At 40.2% G+C, this 26311-nt stretch overlaps 1 protein-coding gene across 7 annotated transcripts; it reads right to left on the reverse strand.

Moving 5' to 3' along the window:
• Positions 1–3276: 3276 nt before the first annotated feature.
• On the reverse strand, positions 3277–25923 carry ZNF326 (zinc finger protein 326). Of its 7 annotated transcripts, XM_088673813.1 has the most exons (12): positions 25784–25923; positions 22835–22955; positions 20616–21021; positions 18199–18394; positions 16030–16064; positions 13556–13640; positions 11371–11485; positions 9625–9772; positions 8854–8953; positions 7919–8049; positions 5849–5944; positions 3277–3963 (listed from the first exon to the last, which is right to left on the reverse strand). In XM_088673813.1, the coding sequence occupies exons 1-12, from the start codon at positions 25797–25799 to the stop codon at positions 3793–3795; spliced, it is 1620 nt and encodes a 539-aa protein (XP_088529939.1). In that variant the 5' UTR covers positions 25800–25923; the 3' UTR covers positions 3277–3792. The 7 variants fall into 7 exon arrangements, with proteins under 7 accessions (XP_088529939.1, XP_034978296.1, XP_088529938.1 ...); XM_035122405.3 differs by lacking the exons at positions 13556–13640; positions 16030–16064 and having other exon boundaries at positions 11389–11485; positions 18265–18394; XM_088673812.1 differs by lacking the exons at positions 13556–13640; positions 16030–16064 and having other exon boundaries at positions 18265–18394.
• Between the last annotated feature and the right edge of the window lie 388 nt (positions 25924–26311).

The raw sequence follows: 26311 nt of genomic DNA on the forward strand, positions 1-26311 counted from the left end.
TTGGAAGCCAAACGTCCGACGGGGCTTCCAATTGGCTGCAGGAGCTTCCTGCAGCCAATCAGATGCCGCGTTTTGGTTTCCAAAAGTTTTGGAAGTCGAATGGACTTCCGGAACGGATTCCATTTGACTTCCAAGGTACAACTGTATAAAAATAATAAAACAATTTCCCCTTTTTTTAAAGGAAACATTCACAGCTACAGTGAACATGCGTGAGGGCCAACCAGTTGTTGAGCTTTTTTAAGGATTTTACCCCAAAGTTGTTGAACTTTTTTTTACCATTTTACCCCAAAGTTGTTGAGCTCTTTTTAGGATTGAAGTTGCTGAGCTTTTTAAAGGATTTTACCACAGGACATATACTTCCATGAGCCCCGGATGAAACTGACCGGCAGACCGCATTAGGTCCCCGAAACAGACTTTGGACATGCCTGATCTAAAGGAATGGTTGGAGGAATTTATTGCTTGGAAGAAGAAAAACCAGAGGATGATGAAGAGATGCAACATGAGCTGAAGGTACCACCTTCCTATCTGGAACCAATCCCTTTTGAGAACAAACCTTTGGTTAAAGCTGCAGCCGAGATACACAGAAGACAGATTAGACAGCCTGCTCCATTTGCACAAAGTATATATTCAGAGCACTTCAGTGGGGAGCAAATAGGGGGTCCCCGAGGCAATTATGGGAAACTTGCTGCCCAAACTGCTTAACTTGAATACTAAAGACAGTCCTGCGCGGAGGGAGAAAAGCAACAAAATACCTTTGAGGCGGCAAGATGAAAGAAATAACTTGGGGGGCCATTAAAGCATCTTGCACGGGCTACAGGCAGAGTCCTAGATTCTGGAAGCCAATTTTCTACCGAGGCAAAGAACTGGTATTTTCCCCAGTATATTCTGCCTACTTTCATATAAAGGCAGTGCCAGAGAATTTAAATAAAGCTTCGGATATTTCACCTGGGAAAAAATATAAGGCTACTCAAATTAAAATAAAAAAGTAACCTTTTCTCTTTTTTTGTGAGAAATAAATAGCTCCTGAAACAGCAATGCACTTATTTTATCACTGTTTTAGTAAAGCTGTAATGTGATGAAATGGTTATAGGGCATTTATGTTTCTGTTAGGGAAATCTGACACTGATGAACAGTATTGCTTGCGTACATAGCCTGGCTGAATCCATGTATCCAGCAACAGAGGTTGTGTGTGCAGTTTCAAATGCTGGATTAAGGAGATGTGAGGTTGGCAACAACAGTTTTGACACTGAACTCAGTGAGACTTCCTTCACACAAGGAAGGAGTACCCCCCCCCCGAGGAACATGCAGTGCATTACATCAAAAGTTCAGGCAAAGAAGAAATTCCATTGTGCAGCTCTTCTCCTGGGTACCTTGTTCAAATACAATAATTTTATTAGTCTTAAGGAAACCCTTTTTAAAAGTGCAATTCTTCTTAGTCAAACTGCTGCCAAGGCCAACTTTTAAACACACTTGATTTAGAAACCTGGTCTCTGAAACAGGAACTTATGCTTTGCAATCGTGACAGCATTCCCAACAAACATCTGTCCGGTACGGAAAGGACTTTGCTGGAGAATACAAATAGGATGCATTAGAGAATTACGTCTTGGGGACTGCATCCTTCTCGGAGCTTCGTCATTTAAACTGACACGGAGGCTCGTGATTGGTCATTCCCAACACCCCGCAGGGTCTGTCTGGAATTACATATCAGGGACCTTATTGTCATACCCCAGCTGCTGCACAAAGCCGCTCGAGGAAAGGAGATTTACGAGCATTTCAGCAGCACTGAACCAGGGCTACAGAAGCTGTACAACTGGGAGTATGGTGGCTCTAAATCTTGCAGGCATTATGCAAAAAGAAAATGCAGACTTCAGTGCCAAGGGATCCCTGTAGGAGCAAGAGGACATTTTTGCAAAATCTCTAAAGAATAAATTTAACAGTTATTAGAGAACAACACCCTGTTATCGCAGTTGCTGAACTTTACATCACAAGGGACGATGCAAGGGATTTTCAGGAAGACATCTGTCATTTAAGAGTGACAATGACCTCAGCACAGACAGGCAATAAAAAAAACCCATGACTGCAAACATATTAACCCCTTCATGGAAGCTAGGACAAAAACACCAGCGCACAAAGGCTTCCTAAGTTCCCGGTGGAACACACCGCATCAAGACACACAGCATTGCAATGTCAAGAAGGAATGGTAATTTAAATTAAACCCAGCATCGACATTTGGGTTGGTATTCCAACTCATTTCTGATTTCTGCTTTTAACCAGTTTGGGTATGGCAAATTGCTGTTAACTACGGAAGTTGGCCTGATATATTTATAAGCTCCATTCCACAGTATTATTACGATAAGACAGAAGAGGAATACTTGGGTGGCTTCTAGCTATTAACAGACACCAACTCCTATGGTAGGAAGTTGAGTTATGTTGGGCCATGGGTCCATCATTGTCTTCTCTAGGGTTGACTGTGTGGCCCTCCACCATCTCTGACTAATGTTCCCCATTCCTGGTCTACTCTTGACTCTCCAAAATTTCAGACAGCACTGTGTTCCAGTCCCACAAGATGCTGGGAATTGGAACTGAAGTCTTCTTCTGCTGAGCTACAATGCTTCCCCGAAGACAATGCTGGCTGGGACAAATGATCATTACCCAAAGATATTACTGAGAGCCCAGAGTTCCTACCTCTGCGGCAAGGACCGACAAACAACCTATGCACCTTTAAAACTAGTGGAGACAAACAGGTTAGCTCAGGGTAAAATAGTACCCATACACCAAGCAGTAAGCCTAATTTGGCCTGTGGTGTCTTTCACTTTAGTAGGAAGGTGGGAGAATTCAAGGGTCTGGGGGAACTGTTAGGTTTTGACCAAGGGAACACTGTGGTTTTTCATAATAAGGTAGGTGCGTAGTCCACTGTAGATAGTCTGAAGGATGTCTCGAGGATGGGGACTGCCACCATTCAGAAATATACAAAACCAACAACAAAGGGAAAGAAGTGCGCAAAAAATTGTTTGGCCAGATCAGCAGGGCCTTCTCAGTGTCTGCTCCCTCCCTATAAAAAGTTAAGACTGGCTCCCTCTTTGTTGTTCTTCTGCCGGCAGAAGAAGACTTTGTTTCAACAGGCTTTTGTGAACTGACCACTTTTAATAAGTGGGCTGGTGCTATGCTGCCTTTGTTGTGCTTATCTGTACGTTTTTAATATAGTTTTAATTCTACTAATGTTCAACTGTTTTCAATTATTGTTCCCCCACCTCAATGCTTAAAACAACAAAACACTAAGATTTCTAAAATGCTTTATTGCTACAAACATACATCTGTATCACAAAAAGACTACAAGATATATCGTAACATGTATTTTACAATGAGTGATGCAGTCCAAAAGACGGCCACACTCACAACATAATTTTTAAGTTTATGCATTCTAAAACGAAGTAGCTGTAGCATTCACTTGAAATACCTTTGTGCTGAAATGATTAAACGGTCTAGTTCCTTTATATCCAATTCTCAACACCAAGAGAGGAAAACCAATATTAAGAACACATACACCATACAATGTTTAATCGAATCTAACAACAGCCGGCTTACTATTAAAGCTAAACTAAAAACAGCTTCACCTTCATTTTAAGCAAAGGTAAAAACAAAGTAACAAACACATTTTCAATTTAAATGGAATGCATGCATAGGGTAGGGATGGTAAAAAGCCTTATTTCTAACTACTATAAATTTTACACTTAGCCATGGAAACAATAAAAGAAAGCGGCATTTTCCTCTACTTTTGCACATTTCTCGCATTTAAGCATCCTCTGTTTGGTCAAGAGTGAAGTCGGTTTGTTCTCCAGTCTCTGCTTCCTCTTCTTCCTCGGCTTCTGCTTCCTCTTCCTCCTCCTCCACAGGTTCGTCTGCCTTGTCTTCTTCCGCTTGCTGCTCGGGAGTTTGATCAGTAACTTCAAATGGATTTTCACCCTAGCAAGAACATTGATAAATATTAGCAACACTGGGCAAAGCATGTTGGATGAAGAACGCAGTGGAAGATGCAAGGAAACAGCGGGATAAAACTGGATACACAATTCCCATGGCATGCTTAGAAGGCATCTTTAAATAATGAGTGTTATGAAACTGCTGCAAATATAAATAAGTAAAACGATAGCCTGCATTTAAAATGTACATGCAGGAACAAGCAGGATTAATTCCTATTACGTTTTTGGCTCACATATTCTGCAAAGTCCAATAAAATCACATTGGGGGGGGGGCAGACAGGTAACACACTAACCCCGAAATCTTATTATCTCTGGGAAGGCATCTCAGAGAACAAAGGAAGCATTAGATCTCTCTCTGAGGATAGAGACCTCTGTTCGATCTCATCATGGTGATCCAATGTTAGATGCTTCCTTCCAATGCCACGTAAATTTCTTCAGCTGTTGACCAACTCTGGTGTCAGTCAGGGTGAAAAGCGGGCACGCTATTGATAAGACTGGAAGTGTGCCAGGGACAAGCATGGATCTGAAGGATCCACAGCCTTCCCAGTACCCAACATACCTACAAACCAGGGAGAAAACCTAATGTAGTGAACTTCCCTACTATTAGGAACAGTGGAAGGGAAATAATTTGGGGCTGGGGGAATCAGAGGTCTTACAGAGGAATGCTGCTATGCACTTACTTCAGCTCTGCTGGTGAAAACCAGGCAGGGATATGAGTACGGCGAATAATCTGCCTTCAGTTGCCATTCCCCCTTCCCTGTCCACTTCTACAACTCCATTTCTAGCTGCCCAGTGATTAAATAGAATACATATAGGGAATCCCTACCCACAGATGTGCATGTCATCCCAAGCTACAAGTTTTACTGTTTACCTATTTATTTCAAACGGGCTTCTTTTCCTAAAAGAGATCTTTTAATGTGGCAAAAGATGCAGGAGTTTTAAGTATTACTAGTCTCCTGTTCTGCTACTCAGTAACTTTTAAGCGAAGTGACCTCTGCATTTTAAAATTTTATGTTCCATTATGGCAGTTTTCCTTCCATGCATTTTATTTCCCGATTATGCAAGCTGCTTTGTGACAGCCGTGCCCTGAAAGATGCCTACAAACCACAGGAAGAGGACAGAAACTGGACGAAGAAAGACTGTCGTTTGTTTTTCCTCCAGCAACCAATCAACAGGGCTTTACAGTAGGCACTGAGGAGTCTTTCTTCCAAGAGGGGAGGTTTGCCTGGCCCTGCCTGGCTCTCTGGACAATGGACTTTGAAGCTGAACTGCTCCTACCAATTAATCTACAGTAGCAAACTCAAACCACATTAGGCTGCTGAGGTTTTCATGGCTTGATAGCCACACGTTCAGTTTTCTTCCATTTAGACCAAATTATGTCTTAATGGAAGGCAGTTAATATTGAGTACTACTCAAGCTAAAATTCATGTTTCTACTTAAGAGCTGCAACTTTTAATTGATCAGAAATATTTCAATTCACTAAAAACACCCTCTTATCAAACAGATTTTTAATAAATAGTAACAAGTAACAAACTGCAAATGACAAGCACTATCTCAATCCTTTCTACCTCACAAAGGGGTCTTTTTCTAAGGTATAGTGTGCATTACTACACAAATAAAATTTCTTGCACTGGAAATATTTGCCATTTTAATTGATCAATAGACAAGCCTTTCTGATCAATCAATTAATTTTTATTTATTCTGATTGCAGCTGTTTTATCTACCGATGTGAAGTGTGCGTACACAACTAAAAATATAGGATTACTTCACTTATAAATGATCAAATCGAGAAAATCATGCAGGAGCCAATCTTGAGCTTTCTTTATCAGCAGTGTCTTCCGCTGAAAAGTTAGGTCATACTGCAAGCTTACCTTGACATAGCGCTCATATCGTGCCTTCACAATTGGGTTATTCAATATGCTGGTAGCAGTTAGTACACTCTCTCTTTTAATTTGCTCTTTGTAAGTCTGTAAACAAGATTATACTGTAAAAACAAGCACTAGAAACCTATTCCAAAGAAACATCCAATTCCCATTATAACAAATGCAAAATTAGCCAGACATATGAACTGGTTATTGAAGAGAAAAGTAAATGTAAATTATTCAGAAAAAAGTTGAATTACTGTTAAGAGTGCTATGTACCAACTATACAACTGGCTTTAGTACAATCATAAAAGGATATAGCTTAGGATTCTATCTAGCACATTATAGAAGCAGGCACTCTGTGGTTTTACATTTATTATGGATCATTTAACGAGAATCTGCAATAATCTTCAAGCCCTACTGGTTTTGATCAACTGCAAAACAGGAGTTTTGCTTTAAGTATGAATCTGTTTTGTCTGCATTAATTTTTATGATGTACAAGCACATACTATTTGAGGCTTGTTGTCAACACTTGGAAATAAAGTTGGCTTCATAAGGTGTTGTAGAAGTTCCCATGTTTTTAAAACATGCTAGCAACACCCTTAATCTCATCAAAATAATGTATGGCTTGCCAAGTGACCACATCCAAACACTTATTCAATCACTAAATTTAAGCTGTATACAAAATAGGACATGAATTACTTCATTGGTTATCTATTAATAGCAATGATTTCTCGGGGGGGGGGGTGACAACATAAAATTCTATCCATCTTCCAGTCAACCACAGGAGACGAAATGATAAGAGCAAGCTATAAATGGAAAATACACAAGGTAACAGAAGAGGAGGCAACAGTGTTAGAAACTGGGATAAAAAAAGCTAGGAGCCAAGTGGCTTCTGGGACCTGGGTTGTGGGCGTCAAAACAGATCTTATTATCCTATGTGTGCAAGGTTGCTTCAGGTTACCTGCAGTACTGCTGAAATAGTTTTACTGGTGATTATTACTCATTAATTTGGAAACTAAACCTAAACATGAGGAAATCCAAGCAAGTGCAAAACTATGATTGCACTTAGTCCCTCATAAGAGCAACTACAGAGGTGTCATCATTAACTGCAATGCTAACCATTTATTTGTGACTCTTTATTGCTTTTGAAATGGACTGTTGTACTTCGTTTGTGTACATCCAACTGTCTGCACAAATGAGCACTGAGCTGATGTTCTACTTTTTACTCATTTTCAAATGAATCTAAGTGCAGAGAACCATAGAATTAGGGGGAAACAATCTAATCCAAGATGAAATTCAAGGAAGAGGACTGTCGCTAAAGGTGATCTTAGCTTTCGTCAATATTCTGTAGCTTAGTCCTAGCAACCAAGCCACAGGGTCACAGATTAGACTGGTGGTGTGGCAAAGCAGAATCATCAGATTCCAAGTGGAATCTTCAGTTGGCCAGGAAACCCAATCCCAGTGTTTGTGATTGTGTAGCACCCACAGCTCTGGGGTAGCATGTAAACTTAACCACTACCCAGCCAGATCTTTTCCAACTGCGTTTAGATTTAAAGCAAGCATCAAATATATGCATCTTATGAGGTACTCTCCCTCTCTTCTACTAATTTACACGGGAGCTGGTATGTCTTAAACAGGACTGTTAAATTTTGTACTACTTTGAGTTGTGTGGTGTACCCCGTTTCTCATATTTTAAGACATACCCATAAAATAAGCCATAGCAGGATTTTTAAGCATTCAAGGAATATAAGCCATACCCCGAAAATAAGACATAGTGATAGGCACAGCAGCAATGCCAGCCGCGGCAGGAGGAGGAAAAAAATAAGACATCCCTTGAAAATAAGCCATAGTGTTGTTTTTTTGAAGAAAAAATAAATATAAGACGAGTCTTATAATATGAGAAACACGGTAATCATGAACTATTGCTGATATTGACAACTGAATGACATGGCAAAGCAAACAGGGGGGGGGAGCATGTTTTCATTGAAGCAACGGACCAAGACAAACACTGGACCATCTTTATCGCTTTAGTAGTCAATCAATAAGGTAAAATGAAACGCTACAGTCAAAGTTTACCGTTTTCCCCTTTGCATGCTCAGGAGACTTTAAGTGCTGCTGAACAGAACTGTGTAGAGCGGGAACATAAACACTGCAGGCAGAGCAGAGAACAGTCTCTACTTTCATCATGTGGTCGTCAGCCGTGACACCTGGCAAAGAAACAAATATGCTAAGGGTAACAGATTATGCTAAGAGAAAGACATGTAGTAAGCGTTAAGGGATCTGTGTATGCATATCAAACAAAGCGGATTTTGCAAAACCATGAGACAAAAGGGAGGAACAAGAAGTTGTTCCAAATTTATGCCAATTAATGGTACTAGCACATTTAAATGTGGCAAGTTATTCTACAGAGGAGATTTACAAGTAGGCAGCAAGAATGGGAGTTTTGCAAATGCCTGGTGCAGTGGCACAAAATGCTTCAACATTCACCACATTTCTCCCCCCAAAACCCAAAATTGATTGTTTTAAGTAACAATCACTTAGGTTTACGGAACCATTTGCCCTTGCTAGTTAAATGGGAAGACCCATTGAGTCCAGTATCGTTTTCAAAATGCTTTTGTGAAGTAAGATTCATAAGGCCTTTTGACGCCAAACTCTTTAAGCAGTGTACGTAATGAACTTATCCATAAAATGCAGCAAAAATCTGCAAAACTATTAAAACACAAATATACATTAAATATAAAATAATTATCAATAAATCAGAAATAAAATCAGTAGCATAAATAAATAATAAAAATACAGCTAACTTATACACTGTGGTAGCCTTGCTGGAATAAAGTTTTTGGCAGGTGTCTAAAAAAGGCCATATCCCAGAGTCCAGCACCCCCAACTTCTGAGTTGGTGACCAAATTTAACAAATACGATTTGGCCTTGTTAAGTTACAGTTCTAGACTGTGCCTACATGACAACTTTGCTATGCTGATACACAGCAGATGCTTTCGTAGGCTACTTGCCTTCCATAACATCTTTTTCAGTCATCTGGGCAGCTTCCATTTGGCTAGTAGTCTGCTGCTTACGCATAGCGGTCTTCTTGAATTTATTCACCATACATTCCTGGGGGGGGGGGAGTGTACATCACTTTCAGGAAATCAAACATTATCTTCACTTGTTTTAAATTCACCTCCCACATACTGAAGCTACCAGACTCACTGGCCAGGATCCAAAGTATTATGAAATTAGTCTGATGAGCCCAAAGGGGATGGGTGCTTTAGAGAGACAGAGAGATATCTTCTGAAAACAGAAGAGGCTTTCACCACCACTACCCCATAAAGACAGCAGTGTTGCAAACTGCTTTTGTAACGGAGTAGATTCAAAAGCATTTTGCAATCTGGCAAAGGGGTTCACTAGTGAAATGAAAGAAGAGATCTCAATAATTCCCCTGAGCTAGCACTCACGCCTAAGCAAGCTCTTTCAATCCTGGTCACTGTGCTATTCTTGGTCAGTGCCATCACTGCCATGCAGCAAGATGAAGCATTTATCCCGGGTGTATAAATGAAGGCAGAAATTGGTATATGAAAGGTGCAAGGTTATTTTTAAAGTGCTGGGGGGGGGGCTGTGTCATGCAACACGTATGTGTTAAGAACTCTTTAATGTTATGTTTAGGAAAATGTATCACTTTACTTATGGTGTTAGGAATACTGTTTCGATTTTCCCAATTTAAGGTTATTGCCACTGTTAATCATGTATTTCGCAAGCCGGCCTATAGCTCCATTTAGACAACTTACGTGTAGAAACTCCATCACAACCTTGTCGAATTTGGTTAGCTTCTGAATATGATCTAATGTTTCCTGGTGAACAGGACTTTCCAGATGAGCTTCAATGTCTTTTTCTTCAAATGTTCGAAACTTGCAGAATGAGCAGGTGAATGCCATTCTGGCAGAAGACAGAGACATGTTGCAGAGAGAGATATAGAATTTGTTAAAATCCTGCCACTGCAACACCCAATTCATTTCATTAACAAATGTTATATACGGATAAAAACCAGAGATGGTTCCATCACAATAATCTAAGTCAGTTTATAGTATTTTTTGGACCCTTTAAGTGTGTTGTACAAGGTGGCAACTGAAATAGAAATAAGTGAGAGTATCTTCTGAGTAAGTATGCCTTGGGTTGAATGGCAAGACCACTATTTCACCCAGTGTCTTGCGGCACCTTAAAGATTGGAACAAGCCTGTTGTGGCACAGGCTTTCACGGACCAGAGAAATTCAAATGAATCTTCATTCAGACGGGACTCTAGTCCACAAAAGATTCTGCCACAAGGCACTGGTCTTTAATGTGCAACAAGGTTCTATTCTGCAGACACATGGTTACCCATGCAGAGGTGGCAGAAAAGTAAAAGGCACATCTAATTACACATTTTAATCACAGGACTACAATAGAAATCTGCCGTATTAATCTAACAGGAGTGACTCAACAGTCCTACAGTTACTGTATTCTAGAAAAAGAAACACGCTATCTCTTCTGTTTAAGCAGGTGATAGTAGCCAAAGCAGCAGCTACTTTTATACATTCTGCTTGTTAACAGAACACATAGAGTCCGGTATTTCAAACTTTATATGGAATCACAGACCCCGGACGAATCCAACATAGTGCAAATGGACACCCCAGTTCCGCAACAGGCTTCTCCTCCCTCCTCAGCCCTCCATGAGCTCCCATAATCTGCTCCATGTTGTTGGGGGCATGTGGAGGGAGAAAAGGGACAGGAAGTCCCATTGAGCAAGCGGGTGGACATCATTTGATGTCACTGCCAAACAGTGCTGAGCAAGTTTTACTTGTCAAACATTTAACCACAGCAATAAATCACAATAAACACCATTTTTATATAGCATTTCAAATGTTCCAAGTGCCACAATACATTTATTTCATGCACTATACCTCCATATTGAACATGGAAACTTGCAATGAGCTTATGACAAGGGCAAAATTTGAACAAAGAACCTTTGGGCTTGCAGCTCACTTTTAGCCATGATACCAGCCCTGTATTGGTAAATTTTTAATGTTTTGTGTTTTATTATGCGGAAGCTGCCCAGAGTGGCTGCGGCAACGCAGTCAGATGGGCGGGGGTACAAATATAATAACAATAACAACAACAAACGGGTAACAGAACGAAATATACCCATTACAACTTGTGAACCTTCTCATTGAAACTAAGCACACACTCTTCACAAGCACATTAAATGGTAATTAGCTAGGAGATCCCTCAACATGGTGTGCAGGCATTCTGTCCTTACAATGAATAATTATTTGGGTATTCCTGATAGTTCGGGAATAATGGCTTATCATGAAATACATAGTGGCCACCCTTCCAGATATATGGAACTATAGCATACTGTCTATGTGGCATTGGGGGGCTCAGGCATAAGACACCATGGAGCAGGCAGAGCAAAGACAGCATAAGGGGGATGCTATTCCCACTTTGCATGCCTGTGAATTTTGGCTGGGGACAAATTCATGACATTTCCACCACAAACCTGTAACCATCACCATACTTTTCACTGTTCTTCTCCCTTCTACGCCTTTGCTTCTCTCTTCTTGCCTCAATACGACGTTTTTCCTCCTCTTCATTTTTCACTTCCGGCTTGACGCCTAAAAACAATTAAAGAGCTAAATAAATAATTTGCGTTCTAGACTCCAACAAGAGGGAAATGTGAAGTCCAACTTACCCTACACCACTCCATCTCAACCACTATACTTAGGGCGTCATTAAGGAGGAATACAGTCAAGCCACCTATGCCAACGGCATCTACCAGGGCTTAGTTAATTTAAAGCTAAAGGGAATATCCAAGCATTTAAATGTAGGTTTGAGAATTAGCAAAAGATAAAGCCAACCTAACCTCATTGTGCCTAGATACTAAAGGCACTACTATGTAAGGGACCAGCAGAGAACAGTAAACAGTTGTAGAGCCTACCATCAAGGAAATATCAAACTTAATGCTGCATAAAATTTATGCTGTTTTAAGCTAGATGCTTCCTGGTTTTATTGTGAAGACAGCTTATTGAATAGGGAAAACTATAATCTGAAAAGGAAAAGCATGCAATCTTCAAAATCCCAATAAAATGGAAAACTTTAACCCTAAACTACGACACAACATCAAGTACAGGTTTCTGAATTGTTCCCCCCAAATGATTGACAATCTGATGGGTTTTAACACACATATCAAAATGTATGAACAAACAGTCCTCATTCTTCCAAACTTGCAATTGCATATTCAGAAAAGCAACTTCAAAACTTCTTTCCAAAGATGTTATGGATTCCATGCATTTAAAGGGGGGCAGGTTTTCAATTCACAGGCAAAATGGGGCTTTTTATGTCAATCAGGACATGATTTTCAAGCAGCCAAACAGCTGTTTTCTCCTTTGCATGTCTCCTTGAAAGAAAAATCTGCCTTATTAAAAACGGGTACCAATGATGTCAATTTCTGACTGCTATTTCTGACCCAAGGTAGGAATAATAATCAGAACAGCCTACAATTACTTTTGGAGGTGATAAGCAAACAATGAAGTACTATTTCCCCAATACACAGAGCAAGCACTCCACTCGCATTTTTACACATACACACACAGAAATCCATTCCACCAGAGAATCCCTGGGCCTCTCCGAAGCGCTCCATAGGGATGAACTTGCAATGTGGCACCTTACCTCAAAGGAAACACAAGTGAGTCCTGTATAAGCCATCTGACATCGGGTTCTGTAGAGAGAAACAGTCTGCATCTTGCCTTCTCAAGATCAGCAGACACCTTCTAAATCTCTAGATTTACTACAGTCCAGGGGAATGGAGGCTCAAGTCCAGAAACCAACTCAAGACTCCTACTTTCTAGCATGATGCTTTATTTGAAGATTTAAGCGGAACTACTTGTGAATTTGCTAAGTGCCAACAGTATGAATCCACAGATACAATGCTACACTAGTGGTAACCTGAAGATGGTTCGATTTTGGAGTATAAAAACAAAAACCGCTTCACCTTGTAATCATAGCAGCACAAACAAAAGAGTGAACAGTATTTCAATGGAAAGCCTATTACACAGTATGAGATACACCCAATGGTTTGAGACAAGAAACTCCATACAATTTGTAGCAAGTTCCCAGCATTCCTCATTTATCATACAGACCGTATACAATAGCAAAGCACATCAGGAGGAAAGAGGTTTAGGACAGAATTTCAGCCTCAATGTAGAATTTTCTTGCTTGTGGGTTTGAAGATATGGTTTAGCAACAGAAACACCTTTCTTCTAGAAATAGTTCACCTGTTTTAATAAGCAGCATTTATAAACACAACTGATTTATGGTGAAGAACAGCTGGCAGTTGGTCTACTTTAAAATCAATACCATAAAGTATTAAGTAACTACAAAGATAAGGATGATCAATACGAGAGCTCTAATTTTAACTGATGGCATTGATGCTACAGGAAACAGAAAGTCAAATAAGCGTTGTGTATACATGATCTGGATGTAGAAAAGAAAACGTTATCACAAGCAAGTAATGATACGTTTGTCACAGTCAAGAGCCATGGAACTAAACATTCTCTGTTTTGAAGATGGAACACACAACTGCAGGAAATAACACATCATTAAGTACAGCTTTTCTTGAAAATGTCACCAGATGAAACCGTAGAGGCACTGTACCTTGAGTTACCTGATAAAATAAGCAGGCTTACCTTCAAATTCCTGACAGATGCCATCACAGGCATCTTGTGTAAAGTCTTCGCCTGTTATTGCACCACCTGCTTCAGCTTCATTACACTAATGAAAGGTCAAAACGCACAGGTTTCCAGAGTAAACAGGTGAGTGGACAAAACGTGGCACATTAATTCCAGAACGGGAAGAAAACATTCATTTCAATTCAATTAGCTGAAGTGATCAGCTTGAATTAAGAGGAATGAATTTTAAAAGTAAATTCTGGTTGTGTATTTCTGGATGTTAAGTTGCTACGAGACCATTTTTGTGTGGTGATGAGTAAATTAGGTTGCACTGAACACTGCCTGTGGGCGAGTGGAGCAGGCATCCACCCATTCACACAACAGGATTTCACATTTCTCTCTTTTCCTTGCCCTTTAAATAAGTTTTTTCTGAGTGGTGGGAGCGGGGCGAAGGGTGGAGGAGAGGAAGGTTAACTTCCACTGTATGATAAAATATTGGATTCTGCTAACACTGATAATTTTAAATTCCACTTATTTGGCATTAACAGTCAGTCAAACCTTTTGAAGAGTTGTGCTATTGCATAGCATAGTGCATTTAAAGCTGTAATTATCATTAGAATTGCACCCTTAGAGCTAGATACTTCAGTTCATAAAATGGGCAGCTATCAGAAAGACAAGTAAAAAGGAAAATTGCCTCATCAGATCATGAGTATTGGGCAGGATGCAAATGTCTTCGTCGCTGACATGCTTGACTGATCAAAATTATTTTATCAGATTTGGGACATCTACTTTGCACATGGCGTGATAAAATATTCTGATCAACCAAGCATGTTAGCTACAAGAGCATTTGTCTCTTGCTCAACATTCAGGATCTGACGGGACAAAAACTTCTATTTTCCTGGCTTTTCGAATACCTGGCCAACTCAGAAATAGTCTCCTTATCCTTTAATCATACCAACATGTATTTCCACTTTCCTACTATTAAGTTTCCATTATTCGACCTTTGCTCTTTCAACTTTAATGAGTTGCCCCATCAATCTCAGGAGGATGTACACTCCAATGAGACCATTCCCATATACAGCAAATTTCTTGGGGTTCCCTACATGGTGTCCATCATATGAAGTCAGAATGGAAGCAGGGACTTTCCTGTGGTGGCACATGTGACAAGGAGCACCAGAATTGTTACACTGAGCTTTTAGCGGATGTCATTTAACATTTGTATTCTACCAGGCTATGAGAGGGTCTCTGGTTTTTGTGTTGTGCCATGTTCATGCAGCCATTTTTTGTTTTCGCTGTGTTCATTCTATTACTGATACTGCATTTAAACTGAAAGCCACCTAAAGGCCACAGATTTCATTGGCAAGGTACAACTGTAAGAGAAACAAATAAAACTACAAATTTCTGTGAAATAGTTCAAGTTCCTTACGCAGAGTGCTTTATGTACTAGGTTCAAACCAGCTAGAAACATAATTCAGTGTTCCAACATGCCATGACAAACCTGGGATTTTTCTAGAGCTTATCTAGATTTTTTATTTTAAAAGAGTTCAAGTAATGAAATAAAACTGGCAGCAATCCTGTGTAAACAGACTGTAGACTCAAAGCAACCATGAACAGAAGCTGAAAATTAAACAATTGGTTAAAAAAGAAAATCATTCCTCCTAGTTATTTAGACCACTTGATTGAAGATCTGCTATTTGGCTATATAACCAGTATTTTGAAACCTGCAAGTCACATATATAGTTTTCCACTAAGCTACTACAATCTCAAGTTCAGTACTCAATGTGTTTTAATATAAGCTACAAGTTCAACTGAATAGTATGCTGAAGATAAAACACCAGAGACTCAATGAGAGACTGCCTGGGAATCCCACATATATTGCCTTGAGTTCCACGATGGAAAGGAAGGATATAATTGTATTAAATGTTGGGTGTGTGTGTGTGTTAGAAATTCAGGTTTCATGACCAAAATCTGGAAGGAGGTGAAGAGTCACAAGTACATGGCTTTGATCTTGCCTTTCGATTATGTCTTATTAAGACTAAAACCACAATGGCACATATAAAAGAACCACCAGCTGCCTACCCTTAAAATTCAATGGGCAGGATTCACCTAACCAGTCCCATCAGTGGAAGCCAAGTGCAATGTATTCCACTTCTGCAATGGGGTTTCCCCCCTTCCTTTTCCCCAATCGGGTTGTGGAGGGTCAGGAGAACCCCCAGGATAGAGCAACTGGAATAGTGTGACACTGAATTCTACTCTGCTTAGATTGATCTCTGAATTGCACCACAGTGATCCTCACTTGTTATTAACAGCAGGTTCTTATTCTAGTCCAGCACTATCAGGGGGGGAGGGGGGGAGGCTGAAAAATCTCATTGGGGCAGGCATCACGGTGCCCCGTGGCCTTCTAGACCATATACGGTGTTTGAATTAACTATCAAGACACACTCTAATGCTTGTTGCAAAGTACAATATTTTGCAAAGCTAAAGATCGTTACCTCTGTAGTAACTTTCTTGCTTGGTGTCCATGGCTCTATTAGTATGAAAGGAGGAAGAAATATAAAGAGAATCAAGCTGCAGTATAATATTTTGTCTCACCTAGTCTTTTGCTTAAATCCTTGGGAAACTGGGAAAATAGGAAGGTTGGTTATAGGAAACTGAAAGAATACATTAAAGAAAATTGCATGAAGTTGCAGTTTATATTGAAAAAAAGCGCAAAGAAAATACATATAATTTGACTTAATCAAGTACTGGTACTGAAATTATATCAAAACTGGGAGGAAAATGCAGCAGAACTAGCACATGTGGGATTATATCATCATACTGTGTAATTGGTTTTCCATTCATTAGTTACACACCTTTTAAATTCAATTCACAGTTGTTTATATCACACTTAAAATCAGTCTTCATATTGTGCGCATGAATGTATCAGTTGTGTTTTCTACATTTACTCTCAGGCTCCAATGGTAAAATAGCATACCTGAGGCTTTTCAACAGACCACCAACTCCAGTGAGATGAATTAACAAGAAATGGTAATAATGCAGCGGTAGAAAACTTTTTAAAAAGTTACTTATTCATATAAAGAACAATGTTTAAATCTCAGGTCTTAAGCCTAAATCTCAGGTTGGCTTAAATGAGATGAAGACAACTGAAACAAGGTTTTGAAGGTATTTCCAACAGAGACCACTGTCAATTTCCTGCTGGTTAAAAACAAAAATCATAGCTTAAGGACACCAGTAGGACATATTTTTACATTCAAGAAACAGGATAATCTACCTCAAAATAAAGACAAAATAGAAACAGGTGGATGGATGAAGTCAGAGACCCTTATGAGAAATCTCTCAATCTAGTCCGGTATGCTTGTACTGTAAGAGGAAATATAATTTCTAGTTTTCATTATATATATTTAATATCTTTTGTACCTATTGCACAGGTCACCCCTGAACAACACAAGCTATAGCTGATGTGATGTTACTGAGCAATACCAAAATGCACAATATTAGATGAATACTGTATTTACTTGAATCTAATGCTCACCATTTCTGGCCAAATTACATTGCGAAAATTAAGATGTGCATTATATTCAATGACACATTTACATTCACCAGCAAATACTTATTTTGGTTTCAAGGTTCTGAACATTGAGGTGTGCATTAGATTCAAGTAAATTCGGTAGTACGTATGCCCCCATCCCAACCAGCATTCCCTCTGACGACCCATTAGTCCAGCGTTTCCCCAACCTGGCGCCCTCCTGATATTACTGGACTTCAAATCCCATGGCCAGTGGCCAAAGCTGGTGGTAGATGTAGTTCAATATATCTTGAGGGCATCGGGTTGGGGAAATCTGCTTTACTTTCTCACATGCAGCCATTCAGGAAGAGCAAACCTGCCCATCAACACTGATGGCAAGTGGCCCAGTCTCCATCACCTAGGGATTCACGTGGAGATACCATACAATACGTTACAGTCATTCCATCCATCTCTCGCATCTCTGCCACAGAACCTATCCGCATATACTCCATCGCAATTATGAGTATTTCACTAATAGAGATATTGCAAAGTGGCATGTGTGCTATTTGGAGTCCTCTCAAAATTCAAGTCAATTCAAATAGCAACCACACACTGCTCCCAAAAAGTATGAGAGGGAAATTTAAGCTGAAATAAACATACAAAGCAATCCATACAAATAGGCTTAGTGAAGTTAGTGCAGGGGGGGGGGGGGAATGTTAACTTTCTGTTGTTGTTTCAAATAGCAAGTCAACAATATTTGCAGAAGGGGAGAAAAAAAATCTGATGGGAATATTGTATTTCCATAAGCATTCAAACATTAAGGTCTGAAATTCGTCAAAGCAGCAATTGTTCTCTTGGTAACAATCCCACAGCATCTAGCAAGCAGTCTTCACAATAAAAGAAGCCAGAAGAGGTTCCAAAATATAGGCATACAGGACAAATTTTCCAAGATAACATTTCACACAGGAGAATAGTATATAGGCACAAATCTGATAAAGTGACTTCATTTTAAGTAGCAGATTAAATTTTCTAATCTGTGCTAGTTTCAAAAGGGGCTTTGAGGCTGAAAAATGAAGAATGGCAAATCATCATAAATGTCTCCTCCCAGAAAAAGTTAAATAGCGCTATTATTTGTATCTTTCATTCAATTACTTACTAGGTTTGTTTTGGTTCATCTTCACATTAGGTTTTGTCAGTTTGGGTTTCTTGATAAATGTCCCACCTGGTTTATTATACGGCTGCTGTATCATTTTTCTCTTTATTCCTCGTGCAGCTACTGCTGCATTACTGGGTTTGTTATGATAGTCTACCACAATTCCAGGTCTATGCATGCCTCCAAATTCTCCCATGTACTGTAAACAGGTGAAGAGCAAGTATTAGAAAATGATATGGCTGGTTGCAAAAAACATAATTCCTACAAATACATATTTACAAATATTTTAACTCCGGGGAAAGAACGCAATACTAGCAAGTTAACACACATCAGAACTGCAAGCCTATTCATTTTTCAGTTAATTGACCACAAAGTGTTTACATCAAATGAATTTCTGCTTATGAGAAATCATAAATCCAGATATAGAGTTATATTCTAATTTGTTATATTCCTTCTCTTCAGATTCTCCAGAGGATACATTTAACAAAAGACAAAGACAAAAACGTATTTCTATCCTATATCAAGAAGAGGGGGTTTGCGGGAGTGAGTGCAGAAAAACAAGACTGTCTTGTATCATGAAATGTTTTGAAACAAGGATCAAACTGTCATCTACTGGTGTGAAAGGACTATTTCTTCTTTTCCTGTCTCAGACATCTACATAAGGATGCATAAATTGGCTTGTTCCACACATTTTCAGGCACTGAAAATAGAAGCAAACTGAAGAGAAGGAACCAACCAAAAGGCAGGCCAGCTTTCCTACTGATACATTTAATTAAATCAAGAAAGCTCATCTGACCGGATGAGTGAAATCATATAAGCAGAAATAAGCTTCCCTAACTTGACTAACAAATAGCACTAGCACACCAGAATATGTTAGAGAACATTAAAATAATAATACGCTAACAAAGTCCATGCACACATTCTAAATTTCACTTTGTCTACAAATTGGTCCCTAGCAAAAAAAACAATCTAGCAATATCTCCACGCTGAATGTACATAAATCAAAGGACACTTTCTAGGAGATTTACATTTGCACAAGCAAATATTTCCAGATCCATTAAAGGTGCAATGCATTTTAAGTACAGTAAGTAGCTTATTCCTCAAAGTATTTCAAGTTCAAGAAAGGCACACTTAAGTTTTAAAAAGTGAACTGTCAATACTCCCTGAGACTTTTAACTCACTCAGTATCATAAACCTACTTAAAAAAAGAAAGTCCTGACAACAAGGGCTACACAGATATGCAAAGTACTTTATTACCAAACTACAAGAAAGCTCCTAGCTCCTTTTTATGTTTCTCTGCGTTAAATCTTATTATGCCAATTGTATCCTTCAGAATGCCACATGGGTAAAAATGTTTTTGAAAGAACAGTCTAGGGATGCAGACCACCTTTTCTTTTTTTTAAAGATCTTTATCTCTACATTTAGGCTATAAATAAGCTACCCTATGTTTTTTAGAGCTAGTTTCTTGAAACATATTATGCTTCTGAAATTTATGATAGCATATATGAGATCAAGATAAGCTTCTATAACTTAACTATTTGTACTAAAATGAGATATAAGATTATAAAGTAAGTTAATGGGACATCATCATCTTATAAACCTGAAGTATTCCATCAGGAGTCTAGCAGCTGTTAACAAGTTTTTCCTGCTAATCTTTGAGTTTCTTTACTCTGTTCACAATGTTTCAACTGCAATTTTGAAGCTGCACTGGAACATCACATTCAGCATGCAAGAACGTGTTGTGGGCAATTTATATAAATCACACAAGTGTTAGACAAAACTGTTCAGTGCACCGTTAGTTTTCATTCTGAAACAATTAGTTAAGTTGATGGCGCCCCTTTAACTATGGTTTCAAATCACCTCATTTCTTATTACACATCTTTATTATACCCATTACTCCATGTAAGTCTGGTGACCTTACATTAAGTTAAGAATGAGTATATAGAACTGATTGCCTGCCTATCAGGACAAAATCAGCTTTACGGCATTCAACCCCTAAAATTCAACAGTATACATACATTGCACCTTTAAGCTACTCAGAACTGAGAAAGGTTCTAATTAACCTTTACAATGATTCAAGACCTCCCACTAGCCAAGATGCTAGTGTTAACAAGGAAAAATGCAATTCCTTTTAACCCCTTTTAGACCAAACCCATTGCCTTAATCTTCACCTTTCAAACAAAAGGAGAGATTTGATAAAAGCCTTAGCAACTAATCTCTTAGTGCTTTACTTGCAAATGAAGAAACACTGGGTGCTAAATTCTAGGTAAATACCAAACGGGATTGGGAGGTCATAAACCCTAACAGTTTGGCCAAAAGTGCACTGTGTTTGGACAGCGCCGTTTGTTTTAAATGCTATGGTCTTGAAAGGGTTTAAAAGAGTGACTAGTGAAAAGAATCTGAAAAGATTCTGTACTTACTCCTCGGCCACGGCCTCTGCCTGTTGATGGTCCTCCAAAAGCATCATAGTTTCTGCTTCCAAATCCACTGTCAGGGTAAGCAGGCGTTCCTCTCCCCCGAGAGCCTACAGGTGCAGGCTTCATATGGGGTGAAGAAAAACTGCTGTAGGAAGAGTAACTCTCTCTTCCTCTGTCCTCCATAAACCCAGGCCTCAACTTTGAGCGTGAGTAAGGTGCTTCCCAGCTAGACCCGCCCTGGTTTCTACCTCCGAAAGAGTCAAGGCTATTCCGGTAGTTGCTGTCAAATCGACCACCATAACTACCTCCGAAGCGGCTTTGTTCGGGTTCATTATAACCATAGCCAGATCTGTACAGATCTCGCCCACCCAGAGAAGACCCGGAGTCGTAAGACTCATAAGGTCCAAACCTGGAAAAGTTGCAGTGAGGAAAAAAAAAGTAAGCTTACTAAAGTTAAAACATTTCAAAAGACAAGTTATCAGTTGACATTTATCAACTCAAATCAATGTATATTTTACTTTGGTAGGGTTTGCCTTGATTAGGGCTGGGCAATTTCAAGATATGACCAGACAGAAAGCTATCTGAGCCATTTTTCCATAAAAGTTATATTAAAAGTTCAGAATACCCGAACTTCACTAAAGTTAGTCTATCAGCAGTATTTAAACCTCATTATTTGTGCCCAGACCTAGTCTTACAGAAGCAGGCACCTGCACAGACTTAAAGGTTAATAAAACTATTTTATCTTTGAAGTCATACCTAACAACAGTTAACAGCATTTAAAAGGCTTTCCTCTCAATCGGGAAAGTTGTGATAGTATCAATAATGAGAGGCAATTACAACTTGATACTTTTTTCTTTTAATCCCTGCAAAGTTCACAGTGCAATTATTTAATTTTCTTAATTCTGCAACATACAGTCCAACTGACAGAATACCCCATATTCTATTATTACATTTGGCATATTCTAGAGAATAAAGAAGGTACTTTAGTATAGAACTGAAAAGGCAAGTATAAGTTTTCAGTATCAATGTACCCTTGATAGAAGGAAAGGCTATGCATTACATGTAACATCAGAGACCATATAAAACAGTGTTTTACTTATTGACTGAGGTACAGGAAAAGGCAGAGTGCAGGGGGACATAGTGGTCAGGTACAACTGCACTGTAAAGGGGAATCTCTCCCAGCATAAAAATATAATTAATTCAGTAGAAACAGAAAATTGGACACTGGTGACTATGTATACTATCCTCATCTACAACAGCATAACCATTTTCATTTTTAAAAACTTCAGTCACACAAACTTGCATATTAAAAATGCCATCTACAGAACAGTCTATTACAACAGTGATTTTTAATTAATTCTGATCAGTGAACTCCAATCATATGCAGATTACTAAACGGTAGGTACATCTTAATCATTATTCTTGAGACAGTTAACTATGCACAAGTATTGGATATCAACCAATTCTTCAACAAAACTGTGCAGTTTCCTGATTTTCAATGTCACAAAAGATCTTGCGGATTCAGGGTTGCCAACCTGCAGTCTTGCATTCTCATACAATAATTAAAATATAAAAATGAGAATACAACAAAGTTTAATGTTTCATTCAGTTATTTTGTTTAAAATTCACAGATCTTAAAAGAAAACCAATTTTGCATAAAAAGGATGGCCTAAAGTTAGTAAACATGTACTGCAGGCACCGTGCAAATCCAAAAGCTTATCAGAATCCCATTACAGCGCTAAGAACAAAATGGTAAGATCACTGCACAAAAAATTTGTAGAATAAGCCAAACACACATTTTAGTGTAATTAGTACCTGCCAATAAAATAATCTGGACATGACAATTTGTCTACCAGGGGACATTTTAACAAAATGTATTAGCACTAAGTAAATAAAATTTAAATGTTCCTTGAAAATCAAATCAAATAATGTAATCAAAATTGTCTACTTCAACTATACGTTCTATGCTATACGGTCAGGATGGCACAGACTCTAGATCAAATGCATGCAGTCATCTTAAAATCTGTTACAGCACTGTACATCATTAAAAGAATCCAAACCCAGTATTTTTTAAAAAATCTACCACACAGTACCTTCCTGTGCTTTGTTGCACATAGAATCAACATGGCATGTTCAAGGAACACTTAAATTCGATACGGGTATATTGTCAAACATAATTATGCTTTGGTTTAATACATAAGGCAAGTGATTCAGTATTTTACCTGGCACCACCGCCGCCTCCTCCACCACCTCCATGACTTTCCATTCCATATGACTGGTTCATATAAGAGTCCATGGCTCTTGGGCCACCATAGGCACCATGCCCATAGTCACGGTCCATTTCTAAGGAAGGAAGGAAGTCGATTTTATTAAAATGAGACCTGAGTTATTTCTGGGGCATAGGAATTCATTCATATATATTTTCAAAATATACTCCGGCCCCTCACAAGGTCTGAGGGACAGTGGACCAACGCCCTACTGAAAGTTTGTTGACCCCTGCTTTAAACCTAGGTTCCTGGCTTGTTTCAAAGCTGGTAGCCATAGTTACCTACATAGGCAACTCCCAATTTATGCAGGGGTTATGTTCTGTGTGTCTGCACATGTAACAGAAATCGTATATATTGGGAGCACCGTGGAGAGTCCTCCTGGCTCTCCAGGGTGCTCCCTATTTCCGGGATCCACTTCCAGGTTCCCGACACCGTGTTTGTGTGCAGTCCACCACAAATAGACCACATGTAAATGAGGAGTTGCTTGTACTTAATTAAATTTCTGGCTAAACAGCAGCTTGCGCAGAGGCCACATGGACAGGCAAAAAGCTTGTTCACGTGAGATAAAGAATGCCTGAGTGCAGCCAATAATCTGAGTACAGCCAATATTCTCCTCCTAATGGTGAAACAAATGGGTGAGATCCAACACTAGTGAGACTCATGAGTAGATTTGCTGAAGTCAGTGGGCTTGTCCACCGATTTCAACATGTCTACTCGAAGTATAAGATAGCTGGATGTCACCCAACGCATGAGGCCCCCTCTGGGCTGTCTTCCACCAGAACAAGTAAAGGGTGGGTGAGCCTGATTATGTTTTTAAGAGCTGGCACACACCCCACATTGTCTTTTGGCAGAAGCAAAAGACGCAATTTTTTTAAATAAAAAAACTTCCCTATAGGAAGGGGGAAACTAATTCAAGGCCTAGTTCAGTCACTTTCCTATTCTCCAGGGTTCCATCAGCAGTCATCCACTTCTAAATGAAAAACATGTGTTCTTTACGGAAACACCAGCTCTTGCAGATACCATTTTCACCTACACAATAGTATTCTTGGCTTTGTGGAATTACGTGACTGCAATCAATCAACCTCTCTCGATACCAGCATTTGACAGATTGAGGGCTGGCACCCCAAACATAGCAGAACAGAAGACAAACATAAGACTACTGATTTATTATTGTGATTCTCTGCTTTGGACTGCTACCTACTGCACTTAGGTATACGAACCCAGTAAAAGTACACTGGGTCCCAGATGTAACTTGTGAGAAGCAGAAGGCATGTGAATTGTCTATTTGCATTTTTCCTGTCCCGCTCTTGCAGAAAAGATAAGAAAGAATAGCCGTAATGCAACTTATGGCAAAAGATCTGGTAGGCTTTCCAATCATTGTTAAGAATAAGTTGTCAATGTAAAAGCAACAACTACTAAAAGCTCTTCATTCTGAAGAGTTTAAATGGAAATATCCTTCACTTTCTAAAGTTTAAATGGAAATATCCTTCACTTTCTAAATTCAAACTTAAGAACTACCCAGATAATTTAGTGTTTTGGATGCGGCCTAAAAAGATACTCCTACCAAATGCTGTCCCAAAGGTTTCCCCAACTCTTGGATCAGATTTGGGGATGGAGGCAAGGACTGCAGAAGGAAAGGGGAACAATAGAAAATGCTTCCCAGTGCCCCTTCATGGAAGCCTCCACTGGATCAGAGAGCTTCCATGAATGGTTACAACTGGGGGAAAACCCATTGGCTAAAATGTTTTGACTTGAAAGACAGTTAATTGATATTTTAACCTACCCTTTGACTACATCTGATGGGTGCTTACTTTTATATGTTTTATTACAAATATTGTGTGTTTTAAATTCTATTTTCCATCACTGATTATTTGGTGCGGGGGTTATTGGGTTGTTCTTGTTAGTCTTTTGATTATGTATTTTGGATTTTTATATTGCGATTTTATCCTATGAACAGCCCTGAGACCTGTGTGTATATGTGTATAGGGTGGTATATAAGTTTAATAAATAATAATAATAATACATTGGGCAGTGGAGTAGCTTACCGGGAGGGGGGTGCTAGCCAGGTTTTATTTTACCCCAGGCAAAGCCTCTAAAGGGGCGCCAGTGAGGCTTGCAACCTGTGTGTGCAAATGCCCACGGGGTGGGTGGGTGCCAAACTGGGTCTTTGTCCCGGGTGAAATAAAGCCTAGTCTCGCCCCTGGGTTGGGGGGGGGGGTGAACATAGGAGAAAGGTTTCTCCACGTGCGGCTGTGGCTGAAGCCCCACCCTACCTACCTGCGCGCCCTCGCAAGGGCCGGGCTAGGAGACAATGGTGGATATCGTATTGGTGTGTGTTTGTGTGTGTAAACGTATTCATGATTTTCATTTATAACAATAAACATCTCGACGACGACAGCAACAAGAAATGCAAACAATTCAACAATTCTCGGCTTTCAAACCTCGAGTTCCGCCCACCCCTCTTTCAGCGGTTCCAGGAATTCCCCCCGCCCTCTCTCCCATCATCTTTTTTCCCCTTCTGCGTCTCCAATTAACTCCATTTATTATTTTCCTCAACTATTTCAGATGTTTTAGGAAATGCAAGCTTTTTTCCCCGATAACCCTGCGAACGTCTTCATTTGTCTGAAAACATTCAATAAATGAAATTTTAAATTTTAAAAAGGAGGGGAGCAAAACAAAAATAAAAAGCAGTCCTCTCCCCCCGCACAGACGCGGGCGAGGCTCTCGGGCTCTTTTCCCCAAGCGGCGCGGCGGCTCCCCTCCCCTCCCCCACCAACATGGCGCGCCCAGCCAGGCCCGTTTCCCGCCTCCGCTGCAGACCCCGCCGCCATCTTGAGTCCGCAGCGCCTAGCCCGGCGGCGGCGGCAGCCTCAGCCTCGGCGCGGCCTCTCCTGAGCGCCTCACCTTCCCCGTAATCCATGGCGGCGACAGCCCTCGGCGGTGCGACCGGGCTGCTGGGAACGTCGGCGGCCTCCTGTTCGCGTCTCCTTCCTCGCCGCTGCGCCTGCCGCTTCCTTCGCCACCGCAGGCACCCAAGTGACGCCGGGGCTGAGAGGAGCGCGGCTGAGAGACCGCCCCCGGAGAAGTTCCCGGCGCTCCGATTGGCTGCGCGGGGTCGCCGGCTATAGAGAAGGAGCGCGGAGGGGTAGAAGGTCCGCGGAGGAAGAGGAAGTTGCGGGAAGATTCTTCTCCCTCTCCAGGGGGGAAGCGGAGGCAAAAGGGAGCTCCACCTACTGGGCACCGCCGGATGCGCGTACGCCGCACAGCGCCGAGCGTGAACGGCAAGGTACAGTATCTCTAACGGAGCGTCGGCTCGGAGCAAGGTTGCCTTACGTCATCTCCGGAATACGGCTGCCCGGGAAAATCCGGGCGCGTGGCAAGCCGTCTCGATTTTTCATAAAAGTAGCTCAAAACGGCATTTTTTCCCTTGAG

This window comes from Zootoca vivipara, chromosome 7 (genome assembly GCF_965207765.1).
Source record: "Zootoca vivipara chromosome 7, rZooViv2.hap1.1, whole genome shotgun sequence".
In the NCBI taxonomy this organism is placed as follows: Eukaryota; Metazoa; Chordata; class Lepidosauria; order Squamata; family Lacertidae; genus Zootoca; species Zootoca vivipara.

Bases quoted from the DNA above. Each gene is read 5' to 3' on its own strand.
- ZNF326 (XM_088673813.1), bottom strand. The intron at 11,486-13,555 runs GTAAGCCTGCTT...AATTGTTTTTAG, and splicing joins CATCTGTCAGGAATTTGAAG to GCGTCAAGCCGGAAGTGAAA. The intron at 8,954-9,624 runs GTAAGTTGTCTA...CCCCCCCCCCAG, and splicing joins TTGTGATGGAGTTTCTACAC to GAATGTATGGTGAATAAATT.